Source organism: Ambystoma mexicanum, chromosome 8 (assembly GCF_040938575.1).
Source record: "Ambystoma mexicanum isolate Mex_15411 chromosome 8, UKY_AmexF1_1, whole genome shotgun sequence".
In the NCBI taxonomy this organism is placed as follows: domain Eukaryota; kingdom Metazoa; phylum Chordata; class Amphibia; order Caudata; family Ambystomatidae; genus Ambystoma; species Ambystoma mexicanum.
In genome coordinates this window covers 59,029,148-59,047,926 of record NC_090929.1, presented here as the reverse complement: position 1 = coordinate 59,047,926, position 18,779 = coordinate 59,029,148, and the positions used below count along the sequence as shown (strand labels likewise).

General features: G+C 51.4%; 1 protein-coding gene across 1 annotated transcript in view; it reads right to left on the bottom strand.

Annotated features, from left to right (window-relative positions):
* Positions 1–17,809, bottom strand: part of LAMC3 (laminin subunit gamma 3) — a 1,037,231-nt gene extending 1,019,422 nt beyond the window's left edge. Inside the window, exon 1 of the mRNA XM_069609277.1 lies at positions 15,948–17,809. Within this exon, the coding sequence (XP_069465378.1) occupies positions 15,948–16,341 (394 nt within the window). The 5' untranslated portion in view covers positions 16,342–17,809. The remainder of the gene's footprint in view (positions 1–15,947) is intronic.
* Between the last annotated feature and the right edge of the window lie 970 nt (positions 17,810–18,779).

Below are 18,779 nucleotides of genomic sequence, written 5' to 3'. Positions count from 1 at the left end.
GAAGAGGTTAGCCATAAGGTTGACTGAAAAAGGAGTTTATGGCCACAGGTATGACAAGAAAATAAACACCCACACCGGTAAAGGCATGGGTTCCACTGGAAGAGAAGGGTAGGTTGGCAACAAGAAGATATCCGAGAAATAAGTAAAGCTAAAAGGAAACAGGGCAAGGCAAAGGAAAACTGGGCAGGAACGACCAAAAATAAATAAATAAATAAATTTAAAAAAAACTAAAAAAAAGTTACAAAACAGGTAAGCAACGCAGAAAGCATGTGCAGAATGTACATTTTTTAGACGGGTGTAAAGAATGAAGGGAAGGGTCAACAACAAAAAATGTGAATCCTTGGAAGGGACTTTTTTGCCAAAGGGAAAAAATTGGAGGCAGCACACCTAGACGCAGCTGCATACACCACGGAAATAGCAGGGGTAATAGACCCAACATTCAGCCCGCTAATAAAGTATGAGTTGAAGGGTTGGGGCTAGGGGGAGATAAAAAAGATGCGATAGCATATTAAAGGGCCTGTAGAATAAGGGAGCCAGTAGACCGGAATACTGTAACAGGGGATGGCCTGGAAAGAGGGAAGGTTAACAGGGGATCTAAAGGGATCTCAGGCTGAGGGAAACAGAGATTTTCATGTCAACAATAATACCACATAGAACATAGGATGGGGCATTTTGCAGACACTAATTTCAAGGCATTAGAGGAGAGGGGACGCAGACACGGGTACTTTTGGGGGGAACCTGAGCAGCCGAGGCAACGCCCACTCAGGTGTGGCGGCACGTGTCCAGGAACAGATGCCCGAGGGTAACCGACACTGACCAAGGAGAAGGCTGGCATCGCTAACCCTGGACACGGTGTGCCCAAAAGCACAGACACATGTTGTTATCATGATTCTTCTTTGTGATATTTTCTGTAGAAAATAAATGCCTATGGCCAATCATTTTTTCCACAACAAATCTGTCTGTAAGTCATTCCATAGTATAGGAGGTAGGAAACAAGAGCAAGGAGAAGCCCACACTGCACAGCCTAACGAGTACACAGAACTGCAGACAGAAAGATAGAAGAGAGCGTAGAGTGGCGAGCAGACAGAACTGCAGACAGTGGCGAGCAGACAGAACTGCAGACAGAAAGATAGAAGAGAGCATAGAGTGGCGAGCAGACAAAACTGGAGACAGAAAGATAGAAGAGAGCATAGAGTGGCGAGTGACTAGAGGTAGAAAGAAGAGAGCGTAGAGTGGCGAGCAGGCAGAATGCGATTAGAGACGGAAAGAAGGGCAGCTTTAGGGGAATGAAAAGGGCGATGGCCAGATTGTGTTTGTGGTAGATGAGAGTGAAGGGCAAGATAAGAGGTGATTTGGGTATGCGCTACCCGTTTCACCAATTTAGAAAGGAAGGGGAGAAGAGAGATGGGACGATGGCTTGAAGGGGAGGACCAGTCAAGGGAAGTTTCTACCCGGGGAGGCAGGATAGCAGCGGCGCTGCAGCGCTTCTAAATTCAGCTGGGAAAGTAGCAGAAGAAAGAGACAAATGAATGAGAGGAGTCAGATATAGTAGGAAGGGGGAAGATCGTAGTATTGAGGAGGGTGGATATTGGGTGAAGACCTGAAGCTGTAGGGTGCGGTCTAGCAAGGAAGTAAGAAGTGCCAAACTCAGAGAGGCGAGAAGAAGCACGAGGAAACCAGGAAGAAGACGACGACGACTTGATAGGAGTCAACAGGGAGGACAGGAACAACTCCACTTTAGTGCTGAAATAGTTAACCAAATTAGTAGGAGCAGGATGAGAGGATAGTGTAGGGTGGCCAACTTTTTGAGATCCTTTTGCGGAACACTTGCCCACAAGACGATGATGACATCACAGCGTCATTCACGTTTGGCCCGCCCCCATTTGTGATTTTAACACTTTGTTAATTGCTCGTATCACCTGGCTTTATTGCAATGCAAGTGGTTTGTCCTTGAGAGGTGATGGTCACGTTTTTTAACTGGAAACATGACCATCATGACCCCAGGAACAAAGCTTTAGCATTGGAATGAAGACAGGTGTCAGAGCGTGAGCAGCAAGCCTGGAACAGCAGCGGCAGCAGCGCGACCTGCAGGCCCAAAAGGAGCCGGGCTGCGGAGCCGCCCGGAGAAAGAAAACTGTAGGTGGCGCCGCTGTGCTGTGTAGATGACCACTTCAGTTTGCAGAGTGTCTGTGCCGGACGCAGGTTCTCCCGAGAGTCACACTCCAGGGAACAAAGCAAGTCAGGACAACCTGCGTCCCGCACAGCCCCTCTGCAAATTGCGCGACAGAGTCCCCAAATACGGGACGATCCCACAAAATACAGGACAGTTGGCCACCCTAGGATAGTGAGGGATCGGGCAGAGGAAATAATATGGTTAAGTCTCTGAAAGAGACGGCAGGGATGCGGGGAGAATGAGGGAATGGGGTTGTACAAATATTGGGGTTTAGCCCAGTTCAGGGCAGGGTCGTAGGTAAAGAGAAACAAGCGATTTGAGAGCTGTAGGAATCTACGTGTTGACCGTGAAGACAGAAGAGCCGGGAGTCAGCCAAGGTGGAGGAGGACGGATAGGCCGAGCCGGGTGCAGCACTTCAGTAGTAGAGGCAGTGGCATCGCCAGGAATCAAATTTAGGAAGGGCACAGAGGGGGCCAAAGGCAAAATTAGGGGGGCCACAGACAAAAGTGGGTGGGCCGCCTCTGAAAGGTAATGTGTGACGTCACAAGCACTCCTGCAGAGAGGCTTTTGTGCACACCAACTACCCACACCCCACTGCACCTCCCCTCCCATCAGAATGCAGACAGGAAACCATTCATTGACCAATGGCCCATAATTAGCAGTTTCTTGTGCTACATTCTGATGCGAGGGGCTGCAAGCTGCTCTGCACACTATGGAGGGGGCTGTGCAGAAGCCGGGCAGGGACACCTGAGAAATGGCTTGTGCTCATGTTCAAACCGATGCCAGCATGCATACCAAGATCACTTCTAGCTTTCAGACAGGTCACCAAGTGAGATGAATGGGAGAAGAGAGGACGGGAGTGCATTGAGATCCGCACAGAAAGAAGAGAGACCACCGTTAGGGCGATAGATAATAAGAAGAGACATATGGTAGAGATGAGAGGCTGGGCATTGGGGCAGAGGTAAGGTAGATGTCGGACAGTACAGGACGAGTGAAAGAGTAAGCCAGTGCCACCCCCTCTGCCAGCTTGGCAGGGGGTGGGGCGGGGGCACTGAAGACAAACGTGAAGCACTGGTCATGAGTGAAGCAGGTGTAACTGTATGGGGGGGGTCCGGGCTCCGGGGAGACAGTGCAAGAGGAAGAAAGGAACCAAGAAGAGTCTGCGTTTTATTCCAAGCAGAAGACGCTTCAGAAGAGCGGTAGAGAGGGGCAAGGTGCAGGCATTGGGAGGGACAGCAGTCAGGTTGGCCGGATTGCAGCGGTAGAGAAAGGCACGCTGTAAAGGAGGCCACGTCCAATAGACTGGCAAGAAAGCTGGCATAGCGAGTGTTATGGCCCGTGGTGGGCCCTCGCTCACTCAACATGCGCACACAATAATACGCGGTACACAGAGCTGTGCAGCATACGGCTGTACTTTATTCCTTTCCTTCTCGAACTGCCCACACCCCATCCTCCCATGTCACTTCCTCCCTCCCAGGATCCGGCCTCCCTATGGCCCGGAGCATGACAACGTGACATCTCCCCCCTTTTTAAACAGCCACTGGACTTGTCACAACAGGTGAGGGTCCAAACATGGCTAACTAAGTCATCTCTTCAATTAAGCAGCAATGCTTGTTTCAAGCTCGCAGTGGTCGCAAGCACCTTAGTCCTGGAGGACTACAGCTAACTCCACAGTCCACTTGGTCCTCATGATCGGAGCTCCCGGGGTCTTCTTGGTCTCCATAATAGGGATCATCTGATAAGTAGTCAATGGGGACAGTCACTCTGCCACTGAGTCGTCGGGATCATTGCAAGGGAATTCGTTGAAGTGCGAGGAGTTGCGAGTAATGGACCCTTCCATTCCTTGCGCAGTGACCATAGACCCTTTCTTCGCTTTGACGAGTAAAGGCTCTTCATGAAAAGCTGAGGTGCGCTTGTCAGTTTGCGACTGTTTCACGACTACCACGTCACCTATTTCGATCTGGGGCTTGTGTGCCCCTCTCCACATATCAGTGTACACTTTCATGCACTCTTTGGCTGCTTCATCACGCTCTCTGACGTCTTGGTCTACCTCGGGCCGGTTGTTAGTAACTTCCGACTGGTGTATCCTTGTCTTGATGCTCCTTCCAAATATTATTTCTGCTGGGGTTTTTCTAGTGGTGCTGTGCGGAGTACTTCTGTAGTCCTGCAGTAGTTGGTGTAAGACTTGTTCATATGGCTGTCCGATGAGTTTGGCAACTTGTAACACTCGCTTCAGGTTGGCCATAAATCTCTCTATCATGCCGTTGGCCTGGGGCCATAGTGGAGTGATGTTCCGATGATGAAACCCCATGTATTTTGCGAACTGCGCAAAGTGATGCCCACTGAATGGGGGTCCTTTGTGTGTCTTTAGCACCTTCAGGATCCCATATGCAGTGAAAATGTGATCCATTACTGGTATTACATGCTGAGCCGCCGTTGATGAAGTTAGCTGGGCTTCAGGGTATCAGTGTACCGCTTCCCATATCCCATCGGGGAGTTCCGACATGTTTAGAGGTTCTGGTTGCCTGTTAGAAGTGATGAGGATACACGTGGGGCATGATTTTATTATGTCCTCCACCATTGCGTCAAGCTGCGGGAACCAGACTTTCTGGCACAGCATGTGCTTGGTAGACACTATTCCCCGATGGTTCTCATGAGCTAGTTCAAGGATCTTCTTCCTCAGGGCTGTGGGGATCACCAGTTTGCGATCCTTTAGCAGTAAGTGATCGCCTGATAGCGCCAACTCGTCCTTCACTTGCAGTAGTCGGTCATCCTCTAGGCGGATGACGTCACCCGCTGCTTGCTCCTTTTATTTGGCCCTCCTCCAGAGGCCGGGGCTCAGTGCCTCACAGATAAGTTGACAGGCTGTGTCATTCTCAACCTCACAGGCTATCAGTGTCGTGTATATACCCTCCGGAGCGGCTTGATGAAAAAGATATCAAAGCTATCTGTCCGCCACTACTTTTTCTGGTACACAGCCCCCTCTGGGGTGTCTGAAGAGGAAGTCAGCGGGATTTTTACCCTTGCCCGGCCGGTGGGTGATTTCAAAGGAGTAATCCTGTAATCGTAGCCCCCATCTCGTGATGCGGGGTGGCATCTTTGCTTTTGGGTTAACATATAGAAATAGCAAGGCCTGATGGTCAGTGATCACACGAAAAGGTTTGCCATATAGGAAGAGGTGGACATTTTCACATGCCCACACTACGACTAAACCCTCTTTTTCAGCCTGAGAGTACCTGCTCAGTGGTGGAGAGGCTCCTGCTAACGTAGGCAACTATGTGGGTCTGAGATGGGTCTTTTGGGTCCACTTGCACAAGGATGGCTCCTAGGCCTACTGGGTTCGCATCTACGGTTAATTCAGTCTTACGACAGGGATCATAATATCACATGTTTTTAGCCTTTGCGATCCTCTCGCAGATGATTTTGAAGGCCTTTTGACATTGATCTGTCCAGTTGAAGGTGGTCTCATGCTTGGTCAGCATTCTCAAAGGCTCACTTACTGTGGCAAAGTCCTTAATGTAGCGAGTGCAGTAGCTGGCGAGGCCAAGGAAGGAGCGCAGCTCTGACACTTTTTATGGGGGCGACGTCTCACTGAATGCCACAACCTTTTCAGGGTCGGATGTCATACTCGTCTCTGAGAAGATGTGCCTGAAGAATCGTAGGGTGCTTTTTCTGAATTTGCATTTGTCGCAGTTCAGCAGGAGATCTGTGGCTTCCAGTGCTTTGCATACCTTCAGTAGGGCTTTGTCGTGGTTGTTGACATCTGTCCTGAAGATTAAGAAGTCATCGCTATAATTGAGGCAGCTCAGAATGTGCTTGATATCATTGTGCACTTCGGCTTGGAAAATGTCTGCCGCTGATGATACCCCAAAACGTAACCTCTTGTAGCGATACAGTCCCAGGTGAGTGACAAAGATGATAATATTTCTGCTTTCAGGGCTCAGCACGAGTTGGTGGTATCCCTTTTGCAAGTCTAGTTTAGAGAAGACCATGGCCCCATTCAGTAAGTGGATCATGTCTGTTATGCGTGGAGCCATGTGTATCTCCCTTTGTATCGCCTGATTGGGTCGCCTCATGTCGACGCATAGCCGAATGGCCTCAGATCCTTTTTTGGGGACGGGCACTATCGGCGACACCCAGGTGGTGGTGCCTGTGGCTGGCTCGATTATGTCCCGTTCTAATAGTTTGTGCAGTTCATCCTCCACTTTATTTTGGATATTGATTGGGATGTCTCCATAATGCTGTGCAATGGTGTGGATGGAGTCATCTATGTGAAGTTTCAATTGTTTGTTCTTCAGCTTCCTGTTGCCCTTGAAGAGGCGGTGATATAAGTTGTTGATCATTTCGATGGGGTCAATATATTTGTGGACCATAATATTGTAAAGTATGTGTATGAGTCCCATGTCTGCAGCCGTTTTGAAACTGAGAACACACCCACTTTCTGTTTCGGTGGCTAGGACATGTATGGGTAATTGTTTCTCATGGCCTTTGTAGCGACAGAAACCCTCAAATTGTCTGAGGCATTTGAGGGGTCCCTTGGCCCCATAGGCATATATGTCTACTGTTGCCGGGTGTAATTTCGGTCGCTGTGGCAGGTCTTTGAATACTTTTTCGCAAACCACATTTACTGTGGTGCCCGTATCAATAAGGAACTCAGTTGGTTGTTCATTCAGCTTAACGATCAAGGTTGGGCTGTGCTCCATGGCGGCGGGATTGCCCAGCACGTATATGTACGCCTTCTTTCTTTGATCACTTCCTGATGAGCTGGGGTCAGAATCTGATGGTGATTGCTCCACTAGGTATCGTACATGGCGCCTGGATCTGCGCGAAACATATCTTCTGCATTCTCTTCTCTCTCTCCATTGTCGATCTTCACCTGAGTCTCTTTCTCTTTGTTCAGGATAGGTGTGGCTCTGGGATCTTTGTGATGTGGAGCCAGGATGCAACGGCGTTGGAGGGGTGGTTCTCGCCTTGGTTCTTGGTGTTGTGTCTCTGGCTCTCTCCCTCCCTTTTTCTTAGAAGAGCCTGCATACTGATGCGAAATGGCCTTTCTCCCTGCATGTGATGCAACATTGGCCAATGACTGGGCAGACGCCGTTGTGTGGGTATGCAAATCTGCACTTGTAACAGAACGGTTCCTATGGTCTTCGTTCTAGTGGGAGTCAGTGAATGCCTTCTACCGTTGTGGGGTTATTGAAGGTCTATACCTGTGAGTCCACGGCTCTCTCCACCCTTTTTAAAGCCAGGATCCCATCCAGGGTGCGGGCCTTTTGTTTGTTTGTTTGTTTTTATTATTTATACTGCGCACCAGACCCAGGGGTATTCGGGCGCGATAGCATAAGAGGGTTGTTAAGCTTAGGTTACAAGTGTACAAGGATAGGTACAGCTGAGGTTACAATGCTGTATAGATGACACGATAGGCACAATAGACAGGCAAAAAAGAGTGTTCACAGTGTGTGGCATAGATCCGTGTGACATACATAAATATATTAAGGCAGTATGGTCTCTTATATGCAATGGGTGCAGGATAGATACATGTATAGTCTGGTCAGACGTCCGGTTCCTTTAGCCAGTGGATCATGTTAGCTCGGAATTGTAGGTAAGGTAGATCTTCCCTTAATGCAGAGGGGAGGGAGTTCCAATATTGTGCTGCTTTAACAGGGAAGCTGCTCCCACCGGACTTGGTGAGCCTACATCTAGGTACTAGTAGGAGGTTGGAATTGACCTTTCTTAGTGGGCGGGAGGCTGTTTGTCTATTAAATCTGTCTGAGAGGTATCGTGGGGCTGCGTGGTTGAGGCATTTGTGTGTCAGGGAAGCAGTTTTGAGGAGGATTTTGTCTTTAGTAGAGAGCCAGTTGACTGATCTCCTAAGGTCAGATATATGGGCCTTTTTAGGAAGACTTAGGGCAGCTCTTAAGGCATTGTTTTGAAGAGTTCGAATTTTTAGAGATGATGTGTTTATTGCTGCCAATATGTAGTAACTTTCTCCTAAATGTTTGTGACTCGCATCTCGCAATGATTTGTGACCTTAAGGCCTCCATGTTGGAATAGTTGGCAAAGTCGCAGTGTTTAATTTTTATGCAAAGTCTCATCACATAAGCGTCCATAGTTTCTCCCTTGATTTGTTTGGTGCTATGGAACAGGTGGCGCCTCATAATCCAAGTTTGTGTGTGGCGTGAAATAGGTTGCGAAAGTATCTTTCAGGTCTTGAATGGCGTCAATGGAGTCCCGGGGTATCTCGGCAATGATGTCCCTTGTGGCTGGTCTCACTGCTAACTTGAAGAGACATTTTTGTCTTTCATCCGCTATGGGCCCTGTGGCCCCCATGTATAGATCAAAATCACAAATCCATCGGGCCCATCTGGGGCCCAGTTGCTGGTATCAGTCACATCAAAAGTGCCTGGCATTTGGGCTGCCACAGTGTCTGGTAGTCTATATGGGGATTGGTCATGCACCTGTGGTCCTTGCGCTGGTGGACCTTGAATTTGGGCTTGTGCCACCTGGTTCCCATCCGGAGCATACATTGTGAGTGGATTGGGTGCCGAGTGTCTGTATTCTGACCTTCTGTGGCCCCTCCCTGGGCTGACTGGGAGACACTGATCCCGAGCTGAGTGTGGGTGGCACCAGTAGCCACTGGCTCTTCCTTGATGGCTGCCTAGGTAGGCACGAGCACCATCAATGCTGTCCTGAACTGTAGCCCCTCCTCTCTCTGGGGCGTGCACGTGCGGCCGTGGGCCTTGCGCCCGTATCAGTACCTTTATTTGTGATTTACAATCACTGCCGCAGCCCGGGGATGTGAGCGTTGCATTTGCAAGTTGCACGCTCCTGGATCACTGCTGCGACCCGGCCCGTGTCTCTGCCTCGCTCGATGTGCGTGGGTTTCCTGCTCCGGCGCTCCTGCGCTGGGATATGCGGCCTCGCTGATGCATCCGGTTGCGAGATGCTGTGAACGGCGCCTCCAGGTGACCGTTCAGTGTGCGAACGCCTCTGCTGTGGTCCGCGTCTGCATTTACACGTCACCTGCCTTGTCGCCAGTGTTATGGCCCGTAGTGGGCCCTCGCTCACTCAACATGCACACACACTAATACGCGGTTACGCAGCATATGTCTGTACTTTATTCCTTTCCTTCTCGAACTGCCCACATCCTGCCCTCCCACATCACTTCCTCCCTCCCAGCCTCCCGCCTCCCTGTGCCCCGGAGCACATCAAGGTGACATTGAGAAGGAGAAGAAAGAGGGCCATAGAAAAAAATAACCAGCAAGTAGGTGGTGGTACAGATGGATGGTAGATGAACACAGAGCATAGCCATGCCAACATGTGGCAGCCACTTATGTGGCCAGTACCGCCAGTCTCAGGAAGAGACACTGGCATTCCCAGTCACACATACAACCAGTCCTCTTGCGCCCAGTACCATGCCTGGCCAGTGTCCGCAATGACCAATAACTGGTGTGGCCAGTACTGCCATTCCCAGCAAGAGGCATTAGTCCCTACATGTCCAGTCACTCATATGGCCAGTCCACATGCACCCAATAGCACATATGGACAGTGTCCACATTGGCCAGTAAAAGATGAGGCCAGTGCTGCCAGTGTTCGCTGCCTCCTGTCCGGTCACACATATGGCCAATCCCCATGCACCCAGTTGCAAGAGCACACACAGCCAGGCTGCGGCAAGTTGCCTCTATTTATTAGAAAAGTACCCTCAATTGGAGACTGTGAGGAATTCGACCATCCACACGGAAGGGTGCATTTGCCTGGACTTTTTTTGATTTTTTGATAAAGTAAAATGAATGATGGGAGATCAGCCTCAGAGATATGAGTGCGGCCATTCCGCACCCATTTCATCTACTTCCTGCAACAAACACTGTCACCTGTACTCTGGGAAGACACAACCTACAGGGGCTGGCTTCCACTGTCATATTCACATGGAATGTTACAGCCCTGGGTACATCAAAGCATTTCAAGAAGGGGGAAGCACACCTTCCTCCAGCCATGAGCAGCCTAATTAAAATATCAAAGGCTCCATGGATCTGCATTCCTTTGTTTTCCAGCTGGTGGCAGTGAATACTAATGAGAGATAAATGAGGCAAGCCTGTTGAGTGGGCTTGGTTGCTGGAAAGACAACAGGAAGGCGGGACTAACACCCCTTTGGTGTGCAATGTGTCACCTTGAAGCCAGTTTCCACCACTCTGTATGAAAAGCAGTGGAATGCCTGCCTGGGTCCACTATTTACAGTAGGAAACCCACAGCAGAGCTGACCCCTTTCAGAGGGTAGAAGTATGTGGTTTGGGGAGACAGGAAGTCTGCTCCCAGAACATACTTCAAGGAAAACCTTAACTTTAATCAAGAGTCACAAATGGCTCAGTTAACCAGAGAGACACTTTTATTAACAACAGACAGGAAGGTGGGTGGGACTTAGGTATATGTTGTCAACCCCTTGTCTGTCCTGTTGCAGAACACTGTGGTCCTGACCTCATGCACACCAGAAGATTGTTGGTGGGGAACAAGGATTGGTTAATTAAGGTAGGCTTAGCCTGCACCAATCACCAGGGCCCATTTGGCTTTAAAAAGAGGGCTGAACCCTTCACTTAGCAGATCATCTGAAGAATTCACAAGGAGTAAGAAGGACCCATTTGGACCCTGGCTGAAGCTACAGCGTACCTTACAGCTTCCGCCAGTGAAGCAAGATCCCTCCCCTAAACATCTCACAGGAACAGAGGGAGATGCTGAATCCAGAGGAGCCCCCAGAAGCTCCAGAACCAGTGCCCAGCCAGCAAACAGCTTGCCCTGCTATGCTCTACAGCAAGCTTCCTAGGTGGGAAGTGCCAAAGAGTCTTGGGACAAAGGACAAGGCTGTGGCCTGTTAACACCCTCCTGAGCTTTGGGCCGTCTGCCTTGAAGGATACGGGCCCTGCGAAGAGGCTAGGAGGAGTGCCACACAAGCATCATCCAGCGTCCATCTTTTTAAGGACAATTTTGAGACAGTTGAGTCCTCGAACCGCAATCCAGCTGCACCGCTAACTGTTGTCACGCCCCAGTCGCTAGAAATACCTGGGCCGCCTTGACCAGCATTCCAGATCCACCAACCAGCACAGAGACAAAGATTATTGGCCCCGAGCCACCACACCAGACAGTCTGAAGATGTCCGTCTAGCCTCGCTTGTCAAACTACCTGCCGCCTGGTACATGCAGCAGTCTCCCACCACTAACTCTGTCTCAAAGGCTGCAAAGTGCCCTGGAACTGCCTCAACGCTGTTGAGTACCAATAACGTCTTCAGCACCAGGTACATTGTGTTTCTGCCCTCCTGGTCCTTCTCTGAAGGTTACTAGAGACAGTTATGACTCTTTGCCACTTGGTGTTGAAACCAAATAACCTTGAACAGTAAGACTGATTGCTTTACTGACTACCATCATGTCAGTAACCAGAGTACATCACTTTCCTTCATGAAACTGTCTGTCCTCTGTGTTACTTTACAGGGGGGGCTGTATTTTGTAGTGTGCTGGAACTGTCTTTTGTAATAATAATGAAGAAGATATTTGTACACAACATTGACTGGACAGTCCCTTTTATCACTGGGTAATAATAGTATTTTCGCTGTGTTGCAGCGAACCAGCGATCCACTACCTTACCCAGATAAGCCTGCCATTCCATCCACGTTACCAAAATTGGACAGGGAGGTTTATAATGTACTTGTATTTCCAATCTGTTCGGATCCCTTCTGGTGTACTAGTTGTGTGGGGCTGGGTGATGGTTTAGAAACCGATATTCATCCCTGGACCACTGGTGCCCCGGAAGTTGATTTGTCACAGGGACCCCTTGCCTCTTTGTCTGGCCAATGCCCGCATCATTTCAGTGCTCCCCGTCCCCTCTCCAGTGCCTATGCCTGATTACTGTTTTTTGCTATTATTTTAAAAAATGTTCAAGTTGGCACGAGTCTGTGGATGCCCCCAGCTGCAATGTAAGAATTTATAAATAAATAACAAGTAGAAGGTCATTTATTTCATCCTGTTTATGGCTGCAATCAGCAGTAAAAGATTGAACAGGTCGAGTCCTCATTATGACTCCGATTCCGTGCGACAAAGTGTGTGTTTGTCTGGACCGTCAAGATATGCGAGGCTGCATTATGTGTGCAGTGTGTATTGGGGGGGCAATGGGACGGACAGGAGTGTTTCTTCACTAAGGCTCAGTTTTTTTTTTTTTTTTTTAATCAAACCATCTACTACATGGCACCGATCAAAAACAAAGAGGAGGAACTTGTCTGTGATTGTTAAACATCAATGTGTAATGCATGTCTGTGGCCGAGGTCTGCAATATGTAACGTTTATGGATCTTTGCTTGTAACTATTATAATCAGAGCAGCTGATAAAGGGGAGTGAGGATTAGCGCTGCACCCCCCTAACACCACACACACATCCCCGCTCGTCACGCGCCCAGCCGCCTCTGCGTGACGAATCTGGGGTGCTAATCTTCGATAATTGACACCAGAGGCATATCTTTCTCAACGTACCTCCAAGAATCCAGATAAGCGTTGTGCCGGTCTGTTTTTCTCCCTAAAGCCAGGCCATTTCTCCTAGTGAAATACGAAGTAACAGTACTCCGGTATCCTTTCGTGTGTGCAGGCCAGTAGCATCCCCAGACCGGCTAGGAAGAGCAGCCTTGCACCGGTGATTCCTAATGCACGCCTTTCAGCTGTGCATTCATTCCTTCCTAACGGAACAGAAACCATATGGATCAGACCTTTCAAATCCAACCCAAGAGAATCCTCATGCAGAGTACCACAAGGATCCTCCTTCTCCCCGGTATTATTCAACATCTACCTGTCTCAACTAATCAAGATCATCAAAAGACACGGCCTCCCCTGTTACAACTACGTTGACGATACACAAATAGTCTACAAAATACAAGACACACAAGAAGAAAACTAAACATTAGAGAGCTGCCTTTGTGAAATCTACAACTGGATGAACTCGAACAACCTCAGACCTAAACCCAGGCAAAACAGAAATAATGATCATCACAAAAAACAGAGGAGACAACCACTACATCCCCCGGCCAAGAGAACTTGGTACAACCCCAGCCCTGCTGTCGATTGTAAAAAACCTGGGAGTGCTGATGGACAACACACTTACCCTAGAGCCACAAGTAAACACTCTAATCAAGGAATACTTCCTTCTCCTGCGAGCGGTAAAAAGGATCCTACCATTCCTGTAATTCGCTAACAAAACACTCACCGGCATCGCTTTCGTCATGCACAGAGTAGACTACGCCAATAGCATATATCTGGGCATGCCGGAACGACTTCTAAAAAAACTGTAACGCATACAAAATGCGGCAGCCAGACTGCTCCTCAAACTACCCCGAAGACAACACATCACTCCTGCGCTGAAAACGCTACACTGGCTACCAATAAAACAGCAAATCAAGTTCAAATCAATGTGCATAAAGCAGAGAGCAATCCACGGCCAACGTGCAGAGTTCCTAAGAGCAAAAATAAAAGTACATCACACTACAAGGCCACTCAGATCCAGCAGCAACATACGTTTGGAACCAAAACCATACAACAAACGAAAATTTGGAGGATCTTCTTTCTCTCACCTCGGCCCAAAAACCTGGAACGAACTACCAAAGAACATACATAACAGAAGAGATCACCACCTATTCAGAAAACTTCTCAAATCCTGGCTCTTCACCTCATAACTAGAAAGAATGCCCATGGGGGCACATATACAGCTGAAACCGATCCTCCCTGTCTCCCTAAGCTATCGCCCATCAAGTATAGTAAGGGAACAATGATCTACGGACCAGCTGAAAGATAGAAAAAGCTAGAATCAAACCAAAGAACGATCACATGCCAATAACACCTTGGCCTACAAAGTAAACACAGGCAGCTATGGATCACTGTTGGAAAAAAAATAAGGGAAGCCTGATTAATGTCTATGGCCCTCCAGGCAATTATATACTGTATTGAACAATACAGTCAATATAGAGAGCTGTATTCTCTACTCAGTAAAGGGTTGCGAACAAACAGAGATGACAACCTTATTTCTTTTTAAATTACTATTTTTTAGATCCAAGGCTCCCTTGCCACACATTTCCCGAGGGAACGCGGAATTGGCGTCTGCTCTCCTGAAGAAGGTTGAATATGGATTGATTACACAAGGGGACAGTTTACCCTTGCCTAGCGAAATCAACCGAAACATGTTGACAACAGTTTTCCAACCCCTTGAATACATACAGATAGAGGGGCAGATTGTAAAATAATTGAGTCTGTAATTGATATTGATTTCTTTGACCTGTTCCTGTGATAGGAACAAGATACCACTTCTTTGTTTCTATCTTTTGTGAATATGATGAATGCATGGAGAGGTCATGAATGACTTGTGAATGGAGGAATGTGTTGTTTTTGGTATATGGAGCTAAATTCTGCATGAATACAAGTGTTATTTTGCATAACCTGATGTGTATTTGTACAATAAACAGAAGGCTACTCTGATTTACATAACAGTCAGCTGTCATCCCTGGTCTAGCTGGCCCAACTCTGCTTATCTTAGCTATGGATCACTGACAGGAAATAGGAAGGGAGCGGGTGATTGTAAAAATACAGCACCAAGTCCAGAGTGGGTGTCACTGCACGCCCCAACCTGGTACACAAAGGTCGAAAATAGCACAGCTGGGAACTTGCCCCGCCATCACTCCTAACAATTAGACGCACAGGAAAGAAAAAGTGAAAAATATGCCTACTCCATAGGACAACCAGATACATAGGACAACCATTATAAGGACTAGGAAACATATAACCCACGAACCCAAAAGCTCACATGAATGCATACTTAACTCACACATAAATCCACACAATCACTGTCTCACACAGAAAACCGCACACTTCACCACACCTTAACAACCAAGAAACAACACATACGTCGCACCAACAGCACACAAGGACTCACATCAACCCCTTTACCATTAACATCGCTGCTCGGCCTCCACTCGCCCGGCTGCCTCGCGATTCTGGGGTGGAAATGTTCGATAATTGGCACCAGAGACATATCTTTCTCAGGTTACCCCCAAGACTCCAGATAAGCAAAGTGCCTGTCTGTCAATGTTTCCCCCCTAAAACCAGGCCATTTCTCAAAGTGACACAGGCAGCAACAGTACTCGTGTATCCTTTCATTGTGCAGGCCAGTAGCACCCCAAGACCTGCTAGGAAGAGGGGCCCTGCATGGCGATTCCTGAGGCACGCCTTTCATCTGTGCGTTCCTTTGCAGCGTTGCTATAGCGCTTTCCAGCAAAGCGCTTTATGGAAACGACACGAGGTCTGTGCAATCGCGATGTTGCGATGTAGAAGCAAACAAGCGCACGATAAACAAAAGAGCAACGCGTTACAAAGGAAGCAGGAGAGAGGCAGGAAATGAGGGTGCGCTTATTTATAGATTAAATATAAGGCGCGCCGGGTGTCTTGCCCAAGATCACACGCCCTGGTGTTAAGAGGGGCTTAAAGATGAGAATGCATCATTTATCAATGGTTTCCGGTAATTACTCAATTCAAAGAAAGCAACAATTACAATAAACACATCTGTTTTAAATTACAAATATATTTGAGCGTGATTAGAATATAGTCGAGAACCGGAACTTCCCTTTAACCCCCAACATCCAAACGCAGTGAGGGGAACCCCCCTGCCCCTGGCGCAGAGTCTGCCCCCGCCCCGGACCCTTCCACACCAGCGCCCGGCAGGTCATCACTCTTCCCGGCCTGGGAGCGCGCTCTGTGGGCACTCACCCAGGTGCAGCGTGATGTTCACCGAGTGGGGGTACTGCACGCCCAGGGCCATGGACTGACTCTGCCACCAGGTGGGCGCCTCGTCGCTGTGCAGGTCCGTCAGGGCGCTAGCATTGTGGTGCAGGCTGGGGTGGCCGGCGTCGCACCGGTGGCAGGGGGTGCTGGCCCCCCGGGACCCCGTTTGCAGGCAGTACTCCTCAGGGGGCGAGCCACAGGTGTTGGTGACCAGCAGCTGCCGGAGGAAGGCTGCGTTCTCGAACCCGGGCAGGCAGTACTGCGGCGCACCCGCCTGGTCATAGCAGGAGTCCATGCCCCCCAGGGCAGGGGGTGCGCCGCCCAGGGAGAGGAAGAGCAGCACGGGCAGGTAGGGGGCGCGGGCCATGCTGGGCTCCATGGCAGAACAGGGGAGGCCCCAGGAGGGGAGCTCGCACTGGGGGGCAGAGTCTGGGGGCAAAGGGAAGAGCTGGCTGTGGGTTCTACAAGAGAGGTGACGGGGCCCCAAGGAGAGGAACTCAGTCACACACGCGGCCACACCACGGCAGTCCCTGCAGCAAAGTCAAGGACCCCCAGGAACAGACATTGGGAGGCGACGGGGGGGCAGCCCACTGCGAGCTTAATGGGGAAGTAGGAGGGGGAACAGCCCACTTTAAGCTTTTTAGGAGGGCAGGTCCACGGCGAGCTCTCTAAGGGACAGCCTACTGAGGGTTTATAGAGGAGGGGTAGCCCACGGCGAGCTCTCTAAGGGACAGCCCAGTGAGGGTTTATAGAGGAGGTGTAGCCCACTGCGAGCTCTCTGGGGGGGCAGCCCGGTGGGGGTCTATGGGGCAGCCCAGTGAGGGTGTATAGAGGAGGGGTAGCCCACTGCGAGCTCTCTAGGGGGGCAGCCCGGTGGGGGTCTATGGGGCAGCCCAGTGAGGGTTTATAGAGGAGGTGTAGCCCACTGCGAGCTCTCTGGAGGGGCAGCCCGGTGGGGGTGTATAGAGGGGTGTGCATAGAGGAGGAGTAGCCCACTTGCAGCTCTCTAGGGGGGCAGCCCAGTGGGGGTCTATGGGGCAGCCCACTGAGGGCGTGTAAAGGGATAGCCCACTGCGAGCTCTCTGGGGGGAGGGGGCAGCCCGGTGGGGGTCTATGGGGCAGCCCACCGAGGGTGTGTAGAGGGATAGCCCACTGCGAGCTCTCTAGGGGGGCAGCCCGGTGTGGGTCTATGGGGCAGCCCAGTGAGGGTTTGTAGAAGGGTCGCTCTCTGGGGGGAGGGGGCAGCCCGGTGGGGGTCTATGGGGCAGCCCAGTGAGGGTTTGTAGAAGGGTCGCCCACTGCGAGCTCTCTGGGGGGAGGGGGCAGCCCGGTGGGGGTCTATGGGGCAGCCCAGTGAGGGTTTGTAGAAGGGTCGCCCACTGCGAGCTCTCTGGGGGGAGGGGGCAGCCCGGTGGGGGTCTATGGGGCAGCCCAGTGAGGGTTTGTAGAAGGGTCGCCCACTGCGAGCTCTCTGGGGGGAGGGGGCAGCCCGGTGGGGGTCTATGGGGCAGCCCAGTGAGGGTTTGTAGAAGGGTCGCTCTCTGGGGGGAGGGGGCAGCCCGGTGGGTGTCTATGTGTGGACTCGCCTTTCCATGTGCCCAGAGATACCGGCTCCTTTCCTGGCCCCGGCCCACCCCGCTCCACTCCCTGTCGGCCTCTTGACTCCTGCGGGCTGCCGGGCCCCCAGAGGGGCCCTCCCCTGACGGGGCTGGGCGGCAGGAGCTCTCGGATTGCAGATCCCGGCCCCTCTCCAGCTGCTCCACCTCCTCTCTGCTTCTGTGACAAAAACCCGAAAAAGAAGGCGCCCCGGGGAACTCCTGCTCCGCTCTAGTCTTGGGGACTTGTACGACGCCCCCACCGCCCCATGCACCGGTGCAAAAAATGGTGTAAATGTATTGCGCATAATTCGTGCTTCAAGTCTGCAAATAATGGACCGCAAGGGCTGGGGGCCTGGGAAGGGGCGGATAAGCGGGGGCCGGCTGTGGGTCTGGGAAGGGGCGGATAAGCGGGGGCCGGCTGTGGGCCTGGGGAGGGGTGGATAAGCGGGGGCCGGCGGCGGCCGGCGGTGGGCCTGGGGAGGGGTGGATAAGCGGGGGCCGGCTGTGGGCCTGGGGAGGGGTGGATAAGCGGGGGCCGGCTGTGGGCCTGGGGAGGGGCAGATAAGTGGGGGCCAGAGGGGCCCTCCCCTGACGGGGCTGGGCGGCAGGAGCTCTCGGATTGCAGATCCCGGCCCCTCTCCAGCTGCTCCACCTCCTCTCTGCTTCTGTGACAAAAACCCGAAAAAGAAAGCGCCCCGGGGAACTCCTGCTCCGCTCTAGTCTTGGGGACTTGTACGACGCCCCCACCGCCCCATGCACCGGTGCAAAAAATGGTGTAAATGTATTGCGCATAATTCGTGCTTCAAGTCTGCAAATAATGGACCGCAAGGGCTGGGGGCCTGGGAAGGGGCGGATAAGCGGGGGCCGGCTGTGGGTCTGGGAAGGGGCGGATAAGCGGGGGTCGGCTGTGGGCCTGGGGAGGGGTGGATAAGCGGGGGCCGGCGGCGGCCGGCGGTGGGCCTGGGGAGGGGTGGATAAGCGGGGGCCGGCTGTGGGCCTGGGGAGGGGTGGATAAGCGGGGGCCGGCTGTGGGCCTGGGGAGGGGCGGGGGCCAGTGGTGGGCCTGGGGAGGGGTGGATAAGCGGGGGCCGGCTGTGGGCCTGGGGAGGGGTGGATAAGCGGGGGCCGGCTGTGGGCCTGGGGAGGGGTGGATAAGCGTGGACCGGCTGTGGGCCTGGGGAGGGGCGGATAAGCAGAGCCCGGCGGTGGGCCTGGGGAG